Source organism: Sapajus apella, unplaced genomic scaffold (assembly GCF_009761245.1).
Source record: "Sapajus apella isolate SASKATOON/1434 unplaced genomic scaffold, GSC_monkey_1.0 scaffold45, whole genome shotgun sequence".
Classification (NCBI taxonomy): Eukaryota; Metazoa; Chordata; class Mammalia; order Primates; family Cebidae; genus Sapajus; species Sapajus apella.
This window is the reverse complement of record NW_022436985.1, coordinates 12,952,689-12,976,717: the sequence shown is the minus strand read 5'-3', so window position 1 is coordinate 12,976,717 and position 24,029 is coordinate 12,952,689. Positions and strand designations below refer to the sequence as shown.

Below are 24,029 nucleotides of genomic sequence, written 5' to 3'. Positions count from 1 at the left end.
AAGTTTCAGATTTTGGAATATTTGCATATACACAATAAGTTATCTTGGGGATAGAAGCCAAATCTAAACACAAAATTCATATATGTCTGTTTCATATATACCTTATACATATGGCCTGAAGGTAATTTTATACAATACTTTAAATTGTTTTGCTCATGCAACTTTACCATTCACATGAGGTCAGGTGTGGAATTTTCTACTTGTCAGCACTCAAAAAGATTGCAGCATTTTGAATTTCAGGGTTTTGGATAAGAGATGCTCAACCTGTATTAATATATTAATCACCTTTTGAAATATACTACTTCAGAAATTATGAAGATTTCATTGTTCATACCTATGCCTTAATATTTTAAATGACAGAAAATATACAATCTGTATGCAAATAAAATATAAAAACAATGTATTCCTCCCAACAGTCTTCAATCAATAAATTTCCATTTTAGTATTTGGTAACAATATAGTTTCCCTATCTTGTCAAATTATTAATAAACTGGATTAATCCTTATAATATCTCATATTAACAAAAGACTTTTTAAACACACACACTCATATGTGCATAGGTGTACACACACACACACACACACACACACACACACACACACACACATACACACACTCCTTATAACATAGCCTAAAGATAGCTGGACTCAAAATGCCTGGGGTCATATTCTGACTCCAACATTAAAAAGTATTTAACTACACCAGTTGCTTAACCTTTCTGTGTCACAGTTTCCTCTTACATAAAATGGAAACAACAGTAACTTACCTCAAAGGAAATACAGTAAAAACCTTAGAGAAGTGCTAGGCATATAAGCCAAAATATCAATTTTCAAAACATACTGGGAGAAAAATATGACAAGTATTATTTTATAGATGAGGAGGGGTGAGTTCAAAGGTGAAGTAACATATACAAAATGCTATTACTGGTTAGAATTATGACTGAGGTTAGAAAAAGTGCGGCTTATGAATCCTTAGTCCAATAATTTATATTATGTCCTTCTGGACAGGCTCACCTCCTACATCCTCAAAACTGTTTTCTGTTGGCACTCTGATATTATCCCAGCACTATTTCAGTATTTGAAAAATTTCAAATACCATGAATAATGTAACATCCCACTTACATCAATAAATGATGATGAGTGGCAAACCCCAAAGGTGCAATGAGATCTGGAGGCTGCTTGGTTAATTAGACAAAATCAGCTATATACTACTTATATTTGCACAAATACAATTTATACAATTCAAATTTATGCATTGGCAGAATTTCCATGACATGTCATGGAATGTCAGGTTTGTGTATAAATGATTACAAGTTAAATTACATAGGTTTGTGGTATATATTAGTTGAATGGAGGCACTAAGAGGCAATTCTGAATGAAGCAAAAATGGAAATTGAAACTGAGAACCCAAATTTTCCCTACTGGCTCTTCACGCTACTTTATCCCTTCAAAGCAGAATGCCTGGGCTAGCTCACACCAGCCCTCAAGAGTTCAAGTGCCATATTTTCAGAAATTTTATAAGTCAGTTGTTAAACACACAATCACAATTAAAAATTAATAAATTTACATCTAAATAAATTTAAAAAACAAAATAATACTGAAAATTCATCAGTTTCTAATTATTTTCTGAATTTTACTATTATCTACGCTTTTGTATATCTGCATAAGAATATGCTATATAATGGTGTCCTACTGTGCATCTCTTCTCAATCCACATTCAGTGCAAATTAGTTGATTGAATAGGCCACAATGGGAATATTTATACCCTGGAAATCAGTAGACGCAAAATATCATGACCGTCTCCTGCCCTCCTCCAGCCTGAGAACCAATTACTAACATTAACCAGAACACTGCCTCAATATTACGGAGTCAGCCAATTACTTCTTGCTGGCTTTACCTACCAAAATCTTTAAAATCCAATTAATAAGGTACCCAAAGAGGAGAAAATTCTGGTTAAAAAAAGTTGGCAACCTTAGCATGTTTTAAAATCATCTATATTCTCCCAACAATTCCTTCAAATATAAAATGTTCTTCAAAAATTGACATTCATGTGGATATCCTTTTGGTTTAAAACATATATTGTGGTGAGGTTAATTTTGCTTTTAAAATGCATATTCAAAATTGTCATTATACACTATCAAAACATGATGAAATACATAACAGCATAAAGAAAGAAACGCCAATTTTTCATTATCGATGAAAAATTTAATTGAATAAAAGTAAAAGAGAATAGAAACAATAATTCCTGTAATGTCTGTGGCTAGAATGGTGTTAAGTAGTAAACTAGAATATGCCACCCCAAAATATGCCACTATGGTATAAGGATTATTTTCAGTTGACGGCAACTGGGAAGAAGTAGATATATTTGATGAAGAAAGACCCTTCCCAGACTGGAGACGGCAAAGGAATGCACATAGCAAACTACTAACTCTTCTATCTACCATTTATTTGCCTTCCCACAATTTTGATATCCCTAGAGTCCTTTCCCTTTATGTCTTCATTTCTCTAAAAATTTACTGTTGTCTATTGAAGATGCTATGTAGTGATCCCCATTCACTGTAGTTTTGCTTTCCTTTGATCTAGTTACCTGTGCTCAAACTTGGTCTGGAAATACTGAATGAAAAATACCAGAAACAAACAATTCAAAAGCCTTAAACTGTGTATTGTTCAGAGTAACATAATGAAATCTCACACCGCCCCACACTACTGTGACTCATCCCTGTGTCCAGTGTACACATGCTGCAAAGCTACCTGCCCATGAGTCACTTAGCAGCAGTCTCAGTTATCAGAGCAACTGTGGGGGTTTCACAGTGCTTCAAGCAACCCTTATTTTACTTAATAGTGGCCCCAAAGCACAAGAGTAATGACACTGGCATATTGTTACAATTATTCTACCTTATTATTGGTTATCGTTGTTAATCTCTTACTGTACTTAATTTATAAATTAAACATTATCACAGGTATGTATATACATAGGAAAAAACATACTATATATAGGGTTCCATACTATCTGCAGTTTCAGACCTTTCCGGGGGTCTTAGAATGTATTCCCCCAAAGATATGGGGGGACTACTGTATAAAGTGGAATTCTAAGCCACGTCTTTGAGAATTAGTCATCTTTCCCTGGCTGCCTCCTATGCGCATATGAGGTTCACATGTTAATCAACTCCCGTTTGTTTTTCTCCTGTTAATCTGTCTTTTGCAACACCGGTGTGTCCTAGCTAAGAATTTGGCAGGTAGAGGAAAAATTATGTTTTCCTCATCTACAGGTGAAGGAATAATAGTAGAGGAGGTCAGAGGAGAGGGAGATCGAGTCACAAGGGCCTTGGAAGCAAGATTAAACACACTGGTTTTTTTGTCTGTTACTATTTTAATGCCATTTTAGACTTGAAGAAAAACTGCACAAATAGTTCAAAGAATTCACAGATATCCTTCATTCAGATTCTTCGAAAAATAGCGATTTACTTAATTTCTCTCTCCATTTCCCTTTACCCCTAAAAGCTTCAGTGTATTTTTCAAAAAAAGGAATTCTCGGCCGGGCACGGTGGCTCAAGCCTGTAATCCCAGCACTTTGGGAGGCCGAGGCGGGTGGATCACGAGGTCAAGAGATCAAGACAATCCTGGTCAATATGGGGAAACCCCGTCTCTACTAAAACTACAAAAAATTAGCTGGGCATGGTGGCGCGTGCCTGTAGTCCCAGCTACTCAGGAGGCTGAGGCAGGAGAATTGCCTGAACCCAGGAGGCGGAGGTTGTGGTGAGCCGAGATCGTGCCATTGCACTCCAGCCTGGGTAACAAGAGCGAAACTCCATCTCAAAAAAAAAAAAAAAAAAAAAAAGGAATTCTCTTAATACTCACAGTACAATGATCAAAATGAGAAAATTAATGTTGAAACAATACAATTATTTTATCTACAGACCTTGTGTTTTTTCCAAATCCCAATAATATCCTCTATAGCAAAGGAAAATTCAAGTTCAGGTACTACATTCAGTAGTCACTTCAATCTCTTTCCTTCAGAATAGTTCTTAAGTCATTTTTCATTTCATTTAACTTTTTTTAAAGAGTTCAGGCCAGTTATGTAATAGAAAGTCTTCCAATTAGGATTTATCCGATGTTTTCTAATAATTAGATTCAGATTATACACTTTTGGGAGGAAAAACTATAAAAATGAGCTGAATTTTTCTGAGTGCTTCATATCAGGAGATATATCCTGTTCATCTGTCCATCAGTGGCAAAATTAATGCTGATCATTTAGCTAACGTAGGGTCCACTGTAAAGCTAGTATTTTACCACTCAAAATTAAAATGTATCTTTGAGGATACAATTTAAAACTATGCAAAAATCCCATCATTTCTAAAACTTTCATCCACTATCTTTTGTAGCCAGTGATGAATCCTACCAGAAGCAATTATTACTATGATAGTTTATAAATGGTGATTTTCTTTGACTTTTGACTGTAAATAAGAGCTTTTCCTCTTCTCTCATTTATTTGTTTGGTTGTATTTACTTAATTTCTTATTATCTTATCACTTCTTTACTTTTTAAAGGGTAACTGAAATGTTTTAAGTTCATTTTGTTTCTTTCTCTGCCCTAGTACTAGAATCAATCATTTCACCAAGGAGGCCTGAATTCTTATGATGGAAAACTGTATTTAGAAACCTTGCACCTATCAATAAATTAAAGAACATAAATTTTAATGGACTTCTTTCACTTTACTCATATTATTTAAATATAAGAGCAGGCTTTTAGCCACAAAAAGAGAAGGTTATGTTTCTTTTGATTAAAACAACTATTATTTGCAACACTTAAGTTAAAGCAGTCAATAAAGCTGTTATAATATATCTGTAACTTGGAAATTTTTTAAATATATTATTTAATATTTAATAGTCTTTACTTTTCCATTTTCCATTACATCTTACATTACTAAATTCACTTGTAAATGAAACTGAAACATTTGATTATATTCTGATTCTAAAATTTCTTACATATCATTTCTTATAATATCAGTGACTTCAGTAATATGAGAGAGTGTGTGTGTATAAATCTGTATAAAACATAACGGTACTATGGAAGCTATATGGGTATTGAAATCTGGGGTCAGTTCTACGAATTAAAAGTCATATATGTAAACAACAATAGCCAAGTTATATGATTTCTCTAAACCTAAGCTTTCTCATTTGCAAAACAGGGTACTACTTACTTTATAGTATTGCTAAGGCGTAAATGATAAAAGCATATGTAAAACTTCTGGTATATTGTTTGATATCTACCAGAATATCCATTACTTACACACATACAAGCAGGTATGTGTATATAATGCCAAATCTAACATTTCATTACACAGATGCATAACACTATGAGTGAATTTAATTGAATAGATAATATATATATTTAGTATTTATTAAGATCCTATACTTCTTAAGAGATAATTCCGATAAGTCAAGATAATTACTGCAAAGGTTTATCAGCAGTAAGTTAAATACATACTAAAAGACATAAATGACTTGAGTTTTTCCAAATCCCTAATGTGTATAAAGTTGAGAGGTTTTTTGGGTAATTTGGATTTTTTAAATTTCCCTGTCTCTAAGCTAAATATAGATCATTTAAAAATAACCACAGATTTTAGTAGTAAAAGAAGAGAAACACATTTATCAAACTTACCCTTAAAATATCAGTCTTCAACTGCAATTCCGTCGGTGGGGCTGAATGCATTAGCCCCAGGAGAGTGCCCATGTCATCGTCCCCATTTGGAGAGAGCACCAGCTGCTGGATAGTCATCAGGGCATGCTGCCGGCATTGAGGGTACTTTACTATGTTATGTGCACATCTTGCACCTCCAAATTCTCGAAAAATTCCTTGAGAAAAGGAGAAAAAGTCCAACAATGGCTACTTTAAAATATTCTGAGACAAGTCAGATGAATTAATATTCAATTATTTTTTGTAGGTACAGTAACTCAAAATAGCGTAAATAAGACCGACCCAACTATTTCACCTTTTAAATTACAATACAAATTTCCACTGCGGGTTGCCAGCAAAAGCATATGCAGATTTTTTCTACATTTCCTTAATGCAAGATTAATGCTGTGATATGTTCACCATGTCCAAGCTCTCAAAATCTGCAACATTCAGAAGTCTCTTAGGTAAACCACAGGAGACCCAATATTGTAATCAACTTATGTAAAAGGCTTTCAGAAGAACAATACCCTAAATAAATGAGGTTTAAATGAACACGTCTTCCAAAATAGTAGCAAGAAGGAAATGGAATAAATTATTCCACCATGGGAAAAATTACAAGGTACCAACACTTTTTGTTACATAGGTAGAAATAAGAACAAAAAGTGACAAATTCTATAATAGAAACCATGTGTCATTGTTACTGCTCCAAAGTCTTTACACAGATTGACTTACTTAATACTCATCCCCTACCACACAGAAGTTAAGTAATGGGGTCAAAGTCATACGGCTAGTAAGCAACAGAGCAGGATTATGCCTACACAGCCCAGCTCTGCAAGCCTGTGCTCCTGCTTGCAATTGATACTGTTCTTGCATCAAATATTAATACCAACCTCCAGTATTAAAAAAAACGGGCCCAGTGATTGAAATCAGGAATTAATATTTCCTCTAAGTAACTCTTCCACCCCTTATGCTTTTAGAACATCTTGTTTGCATCTTTATTATGGTTTATAACAAACAGTCTTACTATTATTGCTTATGTTTGGTCTCTCATGACTATTGAATTTTCTCCTGATTTGTGTTTCAATAAACATTTATTAAAACAGTATATTCTGCTAAAGCAGCCACTGGCCTCTCTATTTAGTGGCTATTTGCTAACTTTATAATAATTATATGATCGTGAAGTCAGTCTAAGTTGTGTGCTTGAGATTCAGCACATGAAATTTGTGACATCCTTTCATTACCTGAGGCCTGTTTAGTTAGACCCTGGTTGTCAGTTAGGACCCACTAGATAATCATAATGGCTATTATTATTTAAATACTTAAACTATGAGCAAAGCACTGTTTTAAATGCCTAACATCACACAGCTGGTAACATCTTTCATACTAGGAAAAGAAAGACTGAAAAGAATTGTATGAATTGTTTGGCACATTGGGAGATGTATTAAGTGACTTTTAGTCATACAGAGTAAGCTCTCCAATTGACTAATCTCTTCCTGTGCAACTTCTAGGTCATCTCACCCAAAGCTAATTTGCTAAGTAAATTCCTGTTAGTGGATCTTTATTATGTTTCTGAGTATCTCAGTTAACTAAATCTAGTTAGTGGAAATAAGATTATGCATTATGCCATAGATAAAATGTTACTATAGCATCCATTAAATGTCATCATACTCATTATTTCAGTTGCCTATTAAACTCATTCAAGTCTATCTTAGTATTTGCCAAAGTTGTATTTAACTAATGACTTCTATAATTATGTATCTACATTTTTCTTCATTAGATTCTAATTCCTGGGGAGCAAGAATGATCTTACCTTGGCATCTAGGTGTTAGAATAACACCTAGCTAGCATTACACCTGCAATACACAATATATTTTAAATATGATGAATGCTGAGTTTCTCTGCATTCAGGCAAACAGTCACGCATTTGTGCATGGGGTTCATTCATCCATGGCTTCCCCTAACACTTAAAATATAATTCAAGCTCCTTACCATGGCCTAAAAAGCTCTCTCTGATTTGGGCCCAGCCTACTAATCTGAACTCACTTTCTTGTTGTCTGAGAGTTTTTTGATGTTCACTAAAATTTCAAGTTATCTTTTCTAAGAAGCAAGAATGGTATTTTATAAATACAGTTAGACTATCTCGTAATGACAGGTAGAAGGGCTAAAAGAGAAATTGAGACCAAAATTAAACAAAATATTCAGTAAAGTTAATGACCTGAAAGAGGTGAAGTTTTATTAGATAATCATTTTTCAGTATTTCCTGAAGGTTGTAACATTATAATACTCTAACATGCAGTACTAAAAATGTTTTCTAAAGTCAATGTGTAAAGAAATATTTTAGAAATAATTTAAATAGCAACTTATTTGACTAAGATCGTATCAGTCAAAAATTAGAAGAATACCTTAAGACACTATAAAAAGGAATTAAAACATCATTTTGAAATAGAAACAATGCTATATGTTTTGTCATCAAGTTACTCCTGACGGTAAAAGTACTGCATTTTTAGGGACATGATTGTACATCACTGAATCAATAGTTTTTTCTTTTAAGTGACAGGAAGATTTCAGGAGCAAGAATCACCACAGAAGATGTAACAGTGGCAATCTCCCAAAGTACTTGCTTGTGGGTTTTTTAATTACCTGCATTTGTGTTTGATCCTTGAAGAAGCACTGTCAAGGTCTCCATAACCAACAAAGCCAGGTGTTTTTGGTCTTCAACAGAACTATTATTTCTTGAGTCCCCTAAAAAAAGGTTCAAAGGTCCAAATTACAAAGGATAAGCTTATTTTTTCTTGATTCAGTTTTATTGTAATAATTTATTTCTTCAGTATTCATTTTTACCACTAATACAACAGATATAATCTTTAAAATGGTGCCTATGTTCAACATTTGGCGAAAGCAGGCTCAAAATCAGTATTAACAGATTTTATTTTGGTATGCTTTGCAGTTATCTAAAAGATATTAAAAAAGAAAATGCGGAAGTTAAATATATCCTCTTCACAGAGGGTTTTCGTAATAAAGGAGGTCAATAGGAGAATGCTACATTTTGATACACAAAAAAGAAAGAAAAGTTCATGAATAAAGCTACCTATTCAACCTGTATTAATTCACATTTAATACTTACTAATTGCCAGATACTACTGTACTTTTATCAGATTTATCAGAAAGGTACCCCATGATAATACATTTGTGTATATAACATCATTAAATATGTTTATTTGCTCTGTACAATAAAAACACACTGAAGTAACTATACATTTAACTATATTTAATAATTACAATTAATAATAAATCTAATTATTTTCAGAAGCTTTTAAAACTCCCTTTTGGAAGCAGAAGGTAGTAGATACCAGTCATATAGATCATACATGTTTTTCCTTAGTTTCTATCTTCCTTTAAGCTCTCTCCAACACACTGACATAATTCTAGCTTCCTCCTCCCCAATTCCCCAACAGAGGTTAAATGAACCTGTTAGCTTTGGGAAATACAGTTTATAATATGTCATAATAATACACATTGTTGCCTAAGAGCTTTTTGATGTTAACTAAAATTTCAAGTAATCTTTTTTAAAAAGCAAGAGTAATATTTTATAAATATAGTTGGACTATCTGTTAATGACAGAAAAGGATATAAGAGAAATTGAGACCAAAACTAAACAAAATATTTAGTAAAGTTAGGTTTCATTAGGAAGTCATTGAAATCAATAACCAAACAATGGGAACAAGAATGAAAAACCCTTTTCAAATAAAAATAAAATTACAGATACTACTTTACCTTGTTCATTTAGCGCCTGAGTTGGATCCTTCAAGAGGGCAGCGTATTTATGCAAAAGGTTCACCATGACCTCCAAAAGGCCAACCTCCCTGAACACATCTTTAAATATGTAGTCATGTCTTGTAAACTTAAGAAGCGTTTTCATTGCAATAATGCTACAGTGGTAAGAAGAGCTAGATTTTAAGAGGATACTGACACTAATAAGTTCTTTACAAGGAATATAATTTAAGCTAAAAACGACAAACTCCAGCATCTCAAAGTACTTGTTTTGTACTTCTGGGAGTTTAGAAATCTTCTCTGCAAACTGTGACAATGTGTGCTGTGGCTCTAGGATGAAATAATTGGCATTGTCAGCCATGTAAATATTTGTGATAGCATCAAGGATGATTTGGGCAAGAAAGCTGGATTTTGCTTTTAAAAATGCATTCTGAAGAACTGCAAAGGCCTGGATGTTTCTCACACTGTGACCTAAAACAGAAAAGAAAAAGATAAAAGTAGGTACCATGTGATATTTTAATAATGGCAGGCTAGTCTGTTTAAACACATCATCAATTATAACATTTATTAATTATTTACTAAGAACATAAAAACAACAAACTCCAGCATCTCAAAGTAATTGTTTTGTTCAAATCATTTAATTAAAAATAAACAACACTGATTAAAATTTTAATGCATTATGACTATTTCAATGCAAAAACAGTGTATGTCGAAAAGTTAGATTGTTTTAGAGGGAATAAAAGCATATTATAAACATCCATGCTTCAGAGTTTGGAAATGTGTGGTAGTATAGCATTTTATTATCTATGAGATTGACCTTGACTATAAGGACAGTTGTCTCTCAATTTAAAAAGGCTTTCAGGCTAAAGATGTTACAGGCCTGAGAGCAGCAAGAATGAAGCAGGAGAATAGGAGGGAAAAAATTCTCTAAATTCCAGTTTTTCTTTATAATTGCAACACTATGATTTTTATAAATTTTAAGCTGAAAGTTTGTTTTCTAGCTAAAAGTACAATTTCTTCATATAGACATTTGTTAAAGCAATTTATGGCCAGCTATTCAAACATATCAAATGAAAAAAAAAATCTTTATACATGGCTCTGGTGAAGCAAATTAGTGACATTAATCATAAAGAAATTAAGACAGAAAGTTATATTTGCGATACATGAAAATAAGCAGCTTGCCTCTAAAAGTAGTCCCCAGAACAACAGCTATTAGGGGTATACAGCATTTGCAAGTGTGACCAAAAAATTAACATAGTGCCCCACAGAATAAGATGGATTTTAGAAAGAGGATAAACCAGAGAACTACAAAAATTATTAAATGGAGTAGAAATAATGCTCAGGGCTGGGGGCAGTAGCTCATGCCAGTAGTCCCAGCACTTTGGGAAGATTGTCTGAGGCCAGGAGCTCTAGACCAGCCTGAGTAACATAGCAAGACCACCTCCATTTCTACAGGAAATTAAAAAAAAAAAAAAATTTAGCTGCTAATGGGGGCATGTGCCTGTAGGTCTAACTACTCAGGAGGCTGAGGCAGGAGGATTGCTTGAGCCCAGGAGTTTGAGGTTGCAGTGAGCTATGATCATACCACTGAACTGCAGCCTGGGTGACAGAAAGCAATACTGTCTGTAAAATAAACAAAGAAAAAAGAATTTTGAAAAATCCTTACTTGGACATTTCTTTAAAATACACAGAATTTAAAAAATCTCCAGCCAACTGATTTCAATTTTCTGGATTCTTGTTTATAACATACACATTTATTACATGTATGGCAAATACCAAAAACTTATCTTTGTATCCTGTGTCTATCAGTCTACCTAAGTTTGTTTTTTGGTTACCTACAGAATATAAAAAGTAAAGATGTCTGCAAAAGAATAACCAACATCTCAGCAGCTTTCAAAAAAATTATTCGCATGATTATTAGATTATTCTTCTAAGTCAAAAGACTTAGAATAGCCAATATGATGCTGAGAAGAAAGAACAAAACAAGTGACCTGATTTTAACGTATATTATAAAGCTACAGTAATCAGGACAGTGTGGTATTGGCTTAAGGATAGACATATGGATCAAACAAAATTCAAAAAGTGTCTCAGATACGTGCAGTCATATATGATCTTTTCAACAAAGTGTTCTGGCACATTCAGATATCTACATTAAAAAAAGAAACTCTTACTTTCTATCCTACATAATAATAACTTAAAATGTATCATGGACCTTAATTTAAGGGTTAAAATATGAAACACTGGATAAAGAAAAAAATCAGAAGAAAACATTAGCAATCTCTGTAAATCTGAAGTAAAGATTTCTTCAACAGGAGTAAAACAACCACAAAATATTCTTAAAATAAAAAACTGGGTTTCATCAAAATTAAAAACTTCCATTTCTCATTACATGCGTTTAAAAAAAAACAAAACAGCAAGACAAGACTAAGAGAACACACTTCCAAAATACATATTAAGAGATAAAAGGCTTATATAGAATATCTAAAGAACTCTTCTAACTCCAATAAAACAACCCTATCAAACAATGGACACAGAGATCTGAATCAAAGTAGAGAAACAAATAGTGAAAAGCATTTAAAAAATGTGAATTAGTCAATTAGATAAATGAAATGTAAAGATAAAATGTGAATTTTAAAGATAAAATGTGAATTAGTTAAAAATTAAAATAACAATTATATATTATTATATACTTAGTAGAATGTCTAAAATTAAAAGGACTAACAATACCAAATGTTACTGACAACGCAAAGCAACTGGAACTTTCATACATTACATTACTGATGTGAATGCAAAAATGGACAGCCACTTTAGAAAATACGCTGGCAGTTTCTTATAAAGTTAAACATGTATTTACCATATGATTTAGCAATTTCACTGCTCTGTATTAGCTAAAAGAAATGAAAACGTATGTCCACAGAAAGATTTGTTTTATATAACTGTCCACTGTAGCTTTATTCCAGATAGTCAAATAACGTCCATCAACTGGTGAAGAGATATACACAACTGTGAACTACCCAAACAATGAAGTAATACCCAGCATTAAAAAGGAGCAAACTTCTGATACATGCAATAACATGGGTGACTTTCCAAAGTATTACAATATTCCTCCCATATTCATGGTTTTATTTGCCATGGTTTCAGTTACCCGAGGTTAACCACAGTCTGAAAATATTACATACAATAAGATATTTTGTGTGAGACAGAGAGCATTCATCCTCCTAAGAGATAGCACAACTTTACATAACTTTTATCACTGTATATTGCTATAATTGTTCTATTTTATTATTGTTAATCTCTTACTGTGACAAATTTATAAATTCAACTTTATCATATGTATGTATGTGGAAGAAAAACAGAGAATATGTAGGGTTTGGTACTATCTATGGTTTCAGGTATCCATTGGGGACCTTGGAACACATTCCCCCCGGTTAAGGGGGGACTACTATACTTTAAGTGATAGAATTCAGGTACAAAAAAACACTATATACTGTATGATTGCAGTGTATTAAGTTCTAGAAAGGGCAAAACTAAAACAGATTAGTGGTTGCCAGGGCAAGGGTTAAGTTGGGAAGGACTGACTGCAAGGAGAACAAGGAAACTTTCTAGAGGGATGAGAATATTCCACATCATGGTAACAGTGGTGATTACACAATCATATCCTCTTGTCAAAATTCATCAAATTCAACTCAAATGAATACATTTAATGTAAACAAATTGTATCTTAATACTGCTAGAAATATAAAAGACAATCTATTCTACATTCTTTCTATATTGAATACAGCTATCTCCTTTGATTCTTGCAATAATGCTAAAAGTAGGACATGAGAAACAGAAAATTTTGAGTTATACAGGAAACTCAAAATGATGTAGCTTGACCCATTCACTTTACAGAATATTACATCAATTTTTCTGAAGAAGAAAATGATGTTTAGAAAAGTTAGGTCACTTATAATTACATAAATTCTGACTCTTAGGGCAACATACTTTCTAGATAACCTTACTTTCATAGACATGATGTCACTGGATTCTTACAATAACCCTGGGAGGTGCTAGGTTATATAATTATTATCCCTGTTACAAATGAGACAAAATCAGACAATGATATATGCAAAAGATTAATTTTGCTACAAAATTATACTGTTGTAACTAGCTATTAAGCCAATATCAACATCACATTGATTAATCAAATGAAACAACAATAAAGTATAAAATAGGAAGTACATTGCTGTGATATTTTTATGTTAATTCATAGCAAGAGTTAACTGTAGAATGGTCAAGCTGGAATCTATAAATTAGAAGTTTTCTGAGAAGCCCTTATTTTTTTCTTTTGCTTTTAAGAGAAAGTGGGTCTTGCTCTGTCACCCAGGCTGGAGTACAGTGGTGTGATCATAGCTCACTGCAGCTTTGAACTCCTGGGCTCAAGAGATCCTCCTGTGTAAATGGAATTACAGGTGTGAATTGCCACTCCATGTTTTTCTTAATAGTAAATAAAATGAAACCTTAAATTGTTTAGGGAAATGTGTATTTCTCCCTACTTATTGCAGAGACTCATTTAAAATGTTATAAACAACTTACACACTAAGGCTACATCGTATCATACTGTTTGATGACACCATCTATTTTCACTGATTTACAGGCTGTTGACTTCTATGTCATAAAATGCATAGATACATACTATAAATTTAAATAATAAGACATGTTGGTATTTTTTGGCTAGTTAAATTTTATATGGAAATATCATGATCCTACTGATTACTTAGTGACAGTTATGTGAATAAAAACTATTAGAGGCCTCCGGGCTCAGGTTACTTTCAAATGATTACTATGCATTTTTTAAAAAACCAAATACATAATAAAACTACCTTGCATAATTATGTAATTAAATATTCTTAGTATCCAAATGTTTGGAAAACTAGACTATAAAAATTTATAAAAATTCATCCTCTGATCTGAATGAAATAATATAATCTCTGTACTTAAAGTAGCTTAGTTTTAAATAAAATACAAGCAGTTATGCTTCATGCTGTGCAGAGTCAGCCCCTGTATCCATCGGTTCTGCATCTGTGGATTCAACCAACCACAGATGAAAAATATTAAAGAAAAACAAAGGTGTGGCTGCATCGGTACTGAACATGTACAGACTTTTTTCCTTGTCATTATTTCCTAAATAACATCAGTAAAATAACTACATAGCATTTCTATTATATTTGGTATTATAAGTAATCTAGAGACTATTTACTTAAAGTATATGGGAAGACACGTGTAAGGTATATATGCAAATTGTAGATTATATGCAAATACTATGCCATCTGATATCAGGGACTTGAGTATCTGTAAATTCTGGTATCTGTGGGGGGTCCTGGAACCAATCCCCTACAGATACTAACGGATGACTGTATATAGGTACAGAGACTGGACTGAAAATTGAGCTCTATCCATGTAAAGTAGAAATGCATGAAGTGCCAACATTCAAAAGAAAGACGTTTTGATTATTAAATTGTTTGAATGTTAAAAAAGAAATACTATAATACAAATCTCCCTGATTTTATGATATTTTTACAATATTATGTTAAAGTATTTGATCTGTCAGATTAAAGATTATTACTCACGAAATACTTACAAGGACTTAAACCATAAAAAAACAAGCTTTAAGGGAAACAATATATAACATAAACAAAAAGTAATATGCCAAAGTAAGACAAATCATTCTTTCTCTATTTCTCTCAGTTATCACAGAATAAAAAAAACAAAGACTCACCTTTGCCTGCAGGCTGAGGTACTGCAAATCCAGGCAATAAAAAGGGTGCCCCTGTGGTAATACCAGCTGGTTTTAGTTCATTGACACCATATGTTGTTAGGGAAGTTATCAGATTAACCAGATCTTTCAAGGCATCTTTGGATTCTGCCTCTTTTGCTTGTTCCAATCTAGAAAAGTATGATTTAGAAAGTATTTTTTCTTTTTGGCTGTGTTCTTAGATTTAACATAGAAAGTATTTTTCAATTTTACATGCAGTAAATAAATGCATTAAGTACTCTGAGAAGTGCTGAAAGAACACTGGGGTCATTAGAGAATTATCATTTAACCATGGCTTTACTGAGAACACAAAATGGGTTGCAACAAATATCTTAAAAAAAAACCAACAAAACTTATTGTGGACTTCCGCTTAAAAGAAGTAATCATTCTCATTAAAATAAACTTGGAGAGCCTGGCACGGTGGCTCATGCCTGTAATCCCAGCACTTTGGGAGGCTGAGGTGGGCGGATCACGAGGTCAAAAGATCGAGACCATCCTGGCCAACATGGTGAAACCCCATCTCTATTAAAAATACGAAAATTCGCCAGGTGTGATAGCACACACCTGTAGTCCCAGCTACTCGGGAGGCTGAGGTAGGAGAATCGCTTGAATCCGGGTGGTGGAGGCTACGGTGAGCTGAGATCTTGCCACTGCACTCCAGCCTGGCTACAGAGCAAGACTCCTTCTCAAAATAAATAAATAAATAAATAATAAGCTTGGATAATACAAAAAAGTAGGAAAGAAGAAAAAGTATGATTAGCCTCACAAACACATTTAACATTCTGATATATTTCTTAAGCTTATCTTTTAATATGAAAAGATTAGTGTTTACAATATTTATTCTCATATTATATACAGAATTTTGTAACCTTTTTTTATGCTTTACCAGTGCTGTATGTGTACTTCCACACATTAGTATAAGCTCTCAGAGGAAAGCTTTCAGTTGCAATGCAGAACCAACCACATATTTGGGGAGGGAGAGGTGCAACAGCTGGCAGATACAAAAGCACTAACAAATACAATTTTGTCTACATGTAGAATTATATCTTTAGGATCAGTAAACATAAATGAAATTATTGTATCAGATCACCAACATTTTTGAGGTTCTTAATATCTTGTCAGCCTACGTTCTCAAAGGATGAATCAATTAATACTCCAGTAGTAATGTGAAGTGGTTATTTCATCAACTTTCACACATCCTCTTTTATAAATCTGCATATATACACAAAATGACATTCCTAGGGGTTATCTAATATTAACTAGCAGCAACTAGGTTAAATTGCTGTTAGAAAAAACTAGTTCTGGCCAGGCATGGTGGCTTATGCCTATAATCCTGGGGCTTCAGGAGGCTAAGGCAGGAGGAATGCTTGAGGCTAGGAGTTTGGCACCAGTCTCGGCAACACAGGTTCTACCAAATAGATTTATAGATCAGATTAGATAGATAGATACATAGACAGACAGACAGACAGACAGACAGACAGACAGACAGATAGACAGATAGATAGATAGATAGATAGATAGATAGATAGATAGATAGATAGATAGATAGATAGATAGCTGGGTGTAACTACTAAGAAAACTAAGGTAGAAGGATGTCTTGAGTTTGAAAGTACATGAGCGGCCGGGCACGGTGGCTCACGCCTGTAATCCCAGCACTTTGTGAGGCTGAGGCGGGTGGATCACGAGGTCAAGAGATCAAGACAATCCTGGTCAATATGGTGAAACCCCGTCTCTACTAAAACTACAAAAAATTAGCTGGGCATGGTGGCGCGTGCCTGTAGTCCCAGCTACTCAGGAGGCTGAGGCAGGAGAATTGCCTGAACCCAGGAGACGGAGGTTGCGGTGAGCCGAGAACGTGCCATTGCACTCCAGCCTGGGTAACAAGAGCGAAACTCCGCCTCAAAAAAAAAAAAAAAAAAAAAAAAAAAAAAGGAAAGTGCATGAGCTATGATTAGCCAATGCACACCAGGCTGGGAACACAATGAGACCAGGAAAGGGAGGGAAAGGAAGGGCGAAAGGCAGAGAGTGGAGCAGGGGAAAGAAGAGAGGGGAGGGGAGGAAGGAAGCGGGAGGGGAGGAAGGAAACAGTGGTGTCTTACAATAGATCAAATGATTTAAAAATAACCAATGGCCCAGGAATAGCTACCGAAAACTAATGAGTATCTTCTTCTTAATAAAATCTGTAACAAACCACTTTCCAAGTATATGCACGAACCATTTGAAATGGAAAAGGGGGTTAGTAACATATTTTGAAATCACTAATTTGTTTCATATACACAATTGTAAGGTTTCATTCCGTCTATATAATTATTATTGTTATTAACTACATTAATAAAAAGATTAGAAGTACTATAAAATAAAGATAACCAAAAATATAATTAAGAAGAGTTTATACTTTAAGAAGATGTTAATTAGTTCATCTAAATTCTTCTCCCTCAGCTACCAAAGAGTAGATTTATGCTTCATATTTAACCTCTCACTTCACCATGTTTGTGGCCTGCATTTGGTAGTTTAATTCTAAATTCACTTTTCCACTCTGTTAGCAGAACAGGAGTAAAAAGAAGGGTGTAGGCTCATGCCTATAATCTCAGAACTTTGGGAGGCTGAAGGATCGCTTAAGGCCAAGAGTTTGAGACCAGCCTAGGCAACATAGCGAGATCGTGTGTCTGTAAAAAATGTTTACAAATTGGCTGGGTGTGATGGCACATGCCTGTAGTCTTAGCTAATTGGGAGGCTGAGGTGGGAGGACCATTTAAGCTCAGGAATATGAAGCTACAGTGAGCTATGATCACACCAGAAAAAGAAGGGAATAAAGCCAGGTATACATTAAATAAGTGTTTCATTAATTTGCTTTTTTTTATAACCCCCAAATCACTTGTTGTATTTCATAAAAAAGACTGAGTAGACATTTAAAACATATTATTAAATTGTGCAATCTTACCTAAGCAAGAGATCACAAAGAAAATTATATCCTTGCCATATCCGAAAATCATCCAGAAGTGTTTGGGAAACATCGCTGGAATCTTTGAGGAAACAAGAAAGCCCAGCAAACATTTCAACAATTTCTAGGGGAGACAGGTCATCTGATTGCTGCATATTCTGAACACATGTAGATAAACATTCTTTCTCTGTAAGAACAGATAATTAAATAAATATGTATTACTTCTGACAATTGCTTAAAAATTTTTAATTGTTAACTGTTGTTTAATGAAACATTAAATTTTAACATATCTGTAAAACAGTACGAGATAAACCTTACACATTCTAAAAGTCAATATGAGTCAGATGCACTGGGAAAGCACTGCCTGTAGGTAGTAAACAAAAGATAATACAATGTATGTACAGGTAATGTTTTCACATCATTACAAAATAGCCACTGCCAAATGATATTTTTGATCTTTTATACTGATACAGTAACAAGATGAAAAAAGCAAAAAACTCTTTTTCTAAGTTTAAGAAGAAAAATCTAGTAATTACTTAAAACTTTAAGTTAGAGAGAATATATAGCCTGGCCAACATGGTGAAACCCCGTCTCTACTAAAAATACAAAAATTAGCCAAGTGTGGTGGAGTATACCTACAGCCCCAGCTACTCGGGAGGCTGAGGCAGGAGAATCGCTTGAACCCAGGAGTCACAGATTGCAGTGAGCCGAGATCACACCACTGTACTGCATTACAGCCTGGGTGACAGAGCGAGACCATCTCAAAATAAATAAAATAAAATAAAAATTAGAGAGAATATAGACCAATGAGACACAGAAATACTTTAGGAAATCAAATTTTTTAAATTTTACTTGTATATTACTAGTTTAAAACACAGTTATATCTTATCCCTGACTGATGATTTGTGGCATTTCAAGGAAGACTTTCACTTTCTTATCTTTAGAGAAATTTATTTGTATAAAAAAACTTACCATTACACAAGAAAAGCTAAGATTTAATAGAGGAATGGGAGGAAATACGCATTTAATAACTGACTCATATATTAGGTACCAGCTTTCACATGTATCAGTTAATATGTGTAAGTTAACAAATTTGTGTATTAATTATTTTGAAAGAGTTTCAGGACAATAATATCAGGTAGTTCTCAACTTAATGATGGTTTGACTCAACATTTTTCTACTTTATGATGGTGTGAAAACAACATGCATTCAGTAGAAACTACACTTCATGTACCCATTGTTTTCCACTTTCAGAATAGTATTCAAGAAATTACATGAGATATTTAATACTTTATAATAAAGTTGATTTTGTGTTAGATGATCTTACCCAACTATAGGCTAACATAAGTGTTCTAGCTACCTTCCGGGTAGGCTAGGCTAACTTACGACATTCGGTAGGTTAGGTGTATTAAATGTGTTTTCAACTTATGCTATTTTCAAATTATGATGCATTTATTGGGACATGACCCCATCATAAATCAAGGAATGTCTATGTGTACACCAAATGAATAGATTGCTTGAGATGCTAAGGCAACTGTCTTCAAACAGACATTTTAAAAGATAGTTGATTATTACATATACGTTAAACTGACAGTGTCTTCTTATTGCTGATAAAGAATCCACCTAAATCCATCTATACCACATCAGACAGATTATTACCTAGTGACTTATGCAATATCTTCAGAAAGACTGGTTACAGGAAATCAAAAAAACTTCTCTTATTCAGTAAAAGAAGAGAGAAGATTAGGCTGTGACATAGAACTTTGATTATATTATGACTAAATTTACACAACAATGAAATTTTTTTTAACTCTTAGAAATATCCATTGTTGGCCAGGCGCAGTGGCTCACACCTGGAATCCTAGAATGTTGGGAGGCCGAGGAGGGTAGATCACGAGGTCAGGAGTTCAAGACCAGCCTGGCCAAGATGGTGAAACCCCGTCTCTACTAAAAATACAAAAATCAGCCAGGTGTGCTGGCGGGTGCCTGTAATCCCAACTACTTGGGAGGCTGATGCAGAGAAGTGATTGAACCTGGAAGGCAGGGTTTGCAGTGAGACGAGATTGCACCACTGCACTCCAGCCTGGGTGACAGAGTAAGACTCTATCTCAAAAAAAAAAAAAAAAAAAAAAAAAAAAAAAAAGTCTTTTCTCTTGGCAAATTTATTTTTTATTTTAAAGAACAAGCTTTAGAAAACTGAAAGATGAAAATAAATCTATCATTAAATGTAGAAAGGTGGAAGAAATTTAGAACACTTAAATATACAAAGAGATATTCACCATGAATATACTTCACTACATTGACACTAAGACCATGACGAGATATGGTCATGAGGACTTCTCCAGCACTCTTTCTCCAAGGCAGGTTATAGGGAGGGCACCAAGAGGTTATTGCACTGAATAGAAGCTGGAGATCATCTTTCTGAGCCAGCTCCTCCGCAGGGGAAACAAAACTGCACAGTTTCACTAAGATCTAAAAAACAAAACAAAACAAGAGTGTATAAGCAAAAATCAAATCTGATTTAAAAATGGGCAGATGAGCTGAATGGACTTCTCTCAAAAGAAGACACAGAAATGGCCAACAGGTATATGAAAAAATGCTCAACATCACTAATCATCAGGGAAATGAAAATTAAAACCACAATAAGGTACCACCTCAAGCCAGTTAGAATGGCTATTCTCAAAAAAAAAACAGATGCTGGTGAGGATGCAGGGAAAGGGACTACTACATACTGGTGGTGAGAATATAAATTAGTACAGCCATCATGAAAACAGTGTGGAGCATCCTCATAAAAGTAAAAGAGAACTACCATATGATCTAGCAATCCCACTACAGGGTATGTATAGAAAGGAAATGATATGACTACGTAGAGGAGATAACTGCATTTCTGTATTTAATGCAGTGCTATTCCCAATAGCCAAAATATGGAATCACCCTAAGTATCCAACAGATCAATGGATAAAGAAAACATGGAATATAAACACAATCTAATAGTATTCAGCCATAAAAAAGAATGAAATTTTGTCATTCAAGGCAACATGGATAAGCTCAGAGGACATTATGCTAAGAAAAATAATTCAGGCACAGAAAGATGAGTATTGAATGCTTTCATTCATATGTAGAAGCTTAAAACGTTGATCTCATAATAGAAAAGAGGAGAAATTTGGTTACCAAATTCTACTCTTTGGTGGATAAGGGAAGGGAATAAGGGAAGGGGAGGGGGGTTAGCCAAAGGCTGGTTAAGGGAAGACTAAAGTACAGTCAGACAGGAGTAAGTTCCAGTGTTCTATAGCACTATAGGGTGATACTATTTAAAAAAACAATTTATTATATATTTTTAAATAGCTAGAAGAATGAATTTTGAATGTTCCCAATGTGAAGAAATGATAAATGTTCGAGGTGATGGATATATTATGCTAGTTACCCTGATTTAATCATTACACATTGTATGCATAAAAATTATTACCCTGTGACCTATAAATATGTGCAATTATTATTCGTCAATTAAAATAATCAAAGTTAAAAAACATCTAAGTGCATGTAAGTAAATAAATGGGTAATTATGTGATGACAGTAAACTAGTCCTACTTATATCAGCTTATTTTTTAGAAAGCATATACTATCCTATCTTCCCCCTAATATTTTTGCATACCTTGGCTTGAAATATGATAAAACAGCACTGCCTTTCCAAGTCAACATTTTATTTTTCTCACATAGTTCTTTAATTTTTAGTGTGCCACAGGTGAAATGTAATTTTCTTCTCCAAAAAGGAGAGTTTTAGGAAAAAAAGAAAATAAAAATAGATCTTTAAGTGTAAAGATATTTTGAAATTGTTTCACTTTTCTATACAAGTAATAGGAGATATTAGAATAATACAAATAATCTTCATTTCAAAGTATTTTAAAATTACATCTAAAACCTAAAGTCTGGTGTTCAAAGAAGACTCAAGACTTCTTAAATTCCGGAATGAGAACTTATGTTTTAACTGTGATTTGCAGAATGCACGCTACACAAGGGCACACAGCATTAAGAGTCTGCCACTTGGGGAATTCAGCAATGGTTTCTGCCCCTCGATGGGCTCTTCTTTCTAATACAAGTTCAAGTTAGGAAAAGTTAACTTTTCTTCTCTTTGCTAAATTTTTTCATCTAAATATTTTTTAAAATATATATTATGAATAAAATATAATTTATGACATCATTTTATTTTCTTGAAAAAGAATGCTTCATGAAAGTTTGGTATTTCAGCATCAGTGGGAAAATCGCAGCCAGGAGTGGTGGCTCACGCCTGTAATCCCAATACTTTGGGAGGCCCAAGAGAGGCAGATTGCTTGAGTTCAGGATTTTGAGATCCATCTGGGCAACATGGTAAAAGTCCATCTCTACAAAAAATTAGCTAGGCATAGTGGCATGTGCCTGTAGTCCTACCTACTTAGGAGGCTGAAACAGAAGGAACACCTGAGCCCAGGAGGCTGAGGCTGCAGTGAGCTGTGATCATGCCACTGCACTTGAGTCTGGGTGACAGAGTGAGGCCCTATCTCAAAAAAGAAAAGAAAAGAAAAAAACATGCTCAATAGAAAGAGGTATTTGAAATATCACATTTTATCTGAGAAAACTAGGTCTTCGTTTTCCTATTTTCTTCAAATGCAAAAACTTGCTTAGATGTAAAAACTTTCTAATCCATAGCTGTCAAGTATCAGAAAGGAAAAAAGAATTCATAAAAACAATAAAATATTTAAAAAATCACTAAATATGGCACCCTTCACACCAAATGCCTGGAGAAACTGCTGGATACCAAATGTCCATTAATATGTATAATATGTCACCATCTTTTACCACATGTGAATACAGATAGTTAAATGCAACAAAAAGGTATATTCTCAGAGGGGTGTATTACTGATTATATTTTTTGTTGGTTCTGACACTGCCTTATGTGATTGGAGGGACAGATGCCAGTTTTCTAATTTGGAACATAGAAAACAAACCCAAAAATAACAAAATACATTTTTACAAATGAAATCACTGTTCTCAACATGGATGCAAGGATTCGTTTAATTTATTGACTCCTAAGATAATTGGTTCATCTTCATAGGCGAAGGATTCTTGCAAATACCTCACAATCCTTTCATTTTACAGAACAGAAAACTGTAAAGTCAATTTCTCATTCCTGGTCAGGCATGGTAGTTCACGCCTGCAACCCCAAAATAATCCCAGTACTTTGAGAGGCTGAGGCAGGAGGAACACTTAAGCCCAGGAGTTCGAGACCAACCTGGCCAATATGGTGAAACATTGTATCTACTAAAAACAAAAAAATTAGCCAGACATTGTAGTGCAGCTTGTAATCCCAGCTACTTGGATGGCTGAAGCACGGGAATCACATGAACCCAAGAGGCGGAGGTTGCCGTGAACCAAGGTTGTGCCACTGCATTCCAGCCTGGGAGACAGAGCAAGACTCTCTCCAAAAAACATTTCTCATTCCTCTCTACCTCTACAATAACCACTTATATTTGTAAGAACTCTGTTACAAAAGTCCAACCAAGTGTAGCAGAGCAATAATTGGTCACATCAATAACAACAAAAAAACTGAATGCCTGCATGAAGCATTACCAAATGCTAAAGTCCCAGGAAACCATCTGTCACGTAATACAAACGTAAGGATTTCACCTATTTTAAAACATTTAATAAGCTTGTCTCAATTGGTTTCCTAGACACAATGATGAAAACATTAACTAGCCTGCGATGAGGAACTAAAACAAAGAAAGGGATACACTAAAAGGAGCACTGAACTAGGAGTTGGAAGAACTAGGTTTTTATCACTGTCACTTGCCTACTGTGGATCATAAACCAGAAT

General features: G+C 34.1%; 1 protein-coding gene across 10 annotated transcripts in view; it reads right to left on the bottom strand.

Moving 5' to 3' along the window:
• WDFY3 (WD repeat and FYVE domain containing 3) overlaps positions 1–24,029 on the bottom strand; it is a 296,888-nt gene that overhangs the window by 140,231 nt on the left and 132,628 nt on the right. For all 10 annotated transcript variants that reach the window (XM_032239698.1, XM_032239700.1, XM_032239705.1 and 7 more), the window contains 6 exons: positions 20,461–20,653; positions 18,182–18,368; positions 15,205–15,371; positions 9,450–9,917; positions 8,316–8,417; positions 5,661–5,854 (listed from right to left, as the gene is read on the bottom strand). In XM_032239698.1, the coding sequence (XP_032095589.1) occupies positions 5,661–5,854; positions 8,316–8,417; positions 9,450–9,917; positions 15,205–15,371; positions 18,182–18,368; positions 20,461–20,653 (1,311 nt within the window). The remainder of the gene's footprint in view (positions 1–5,660; positions 5,855–8,315; positions 8,418–9,449; positions 9,918–15,204; positions 15,372–18,181; positions 18,369–20,460; positions 20,654–24,029) is intronic.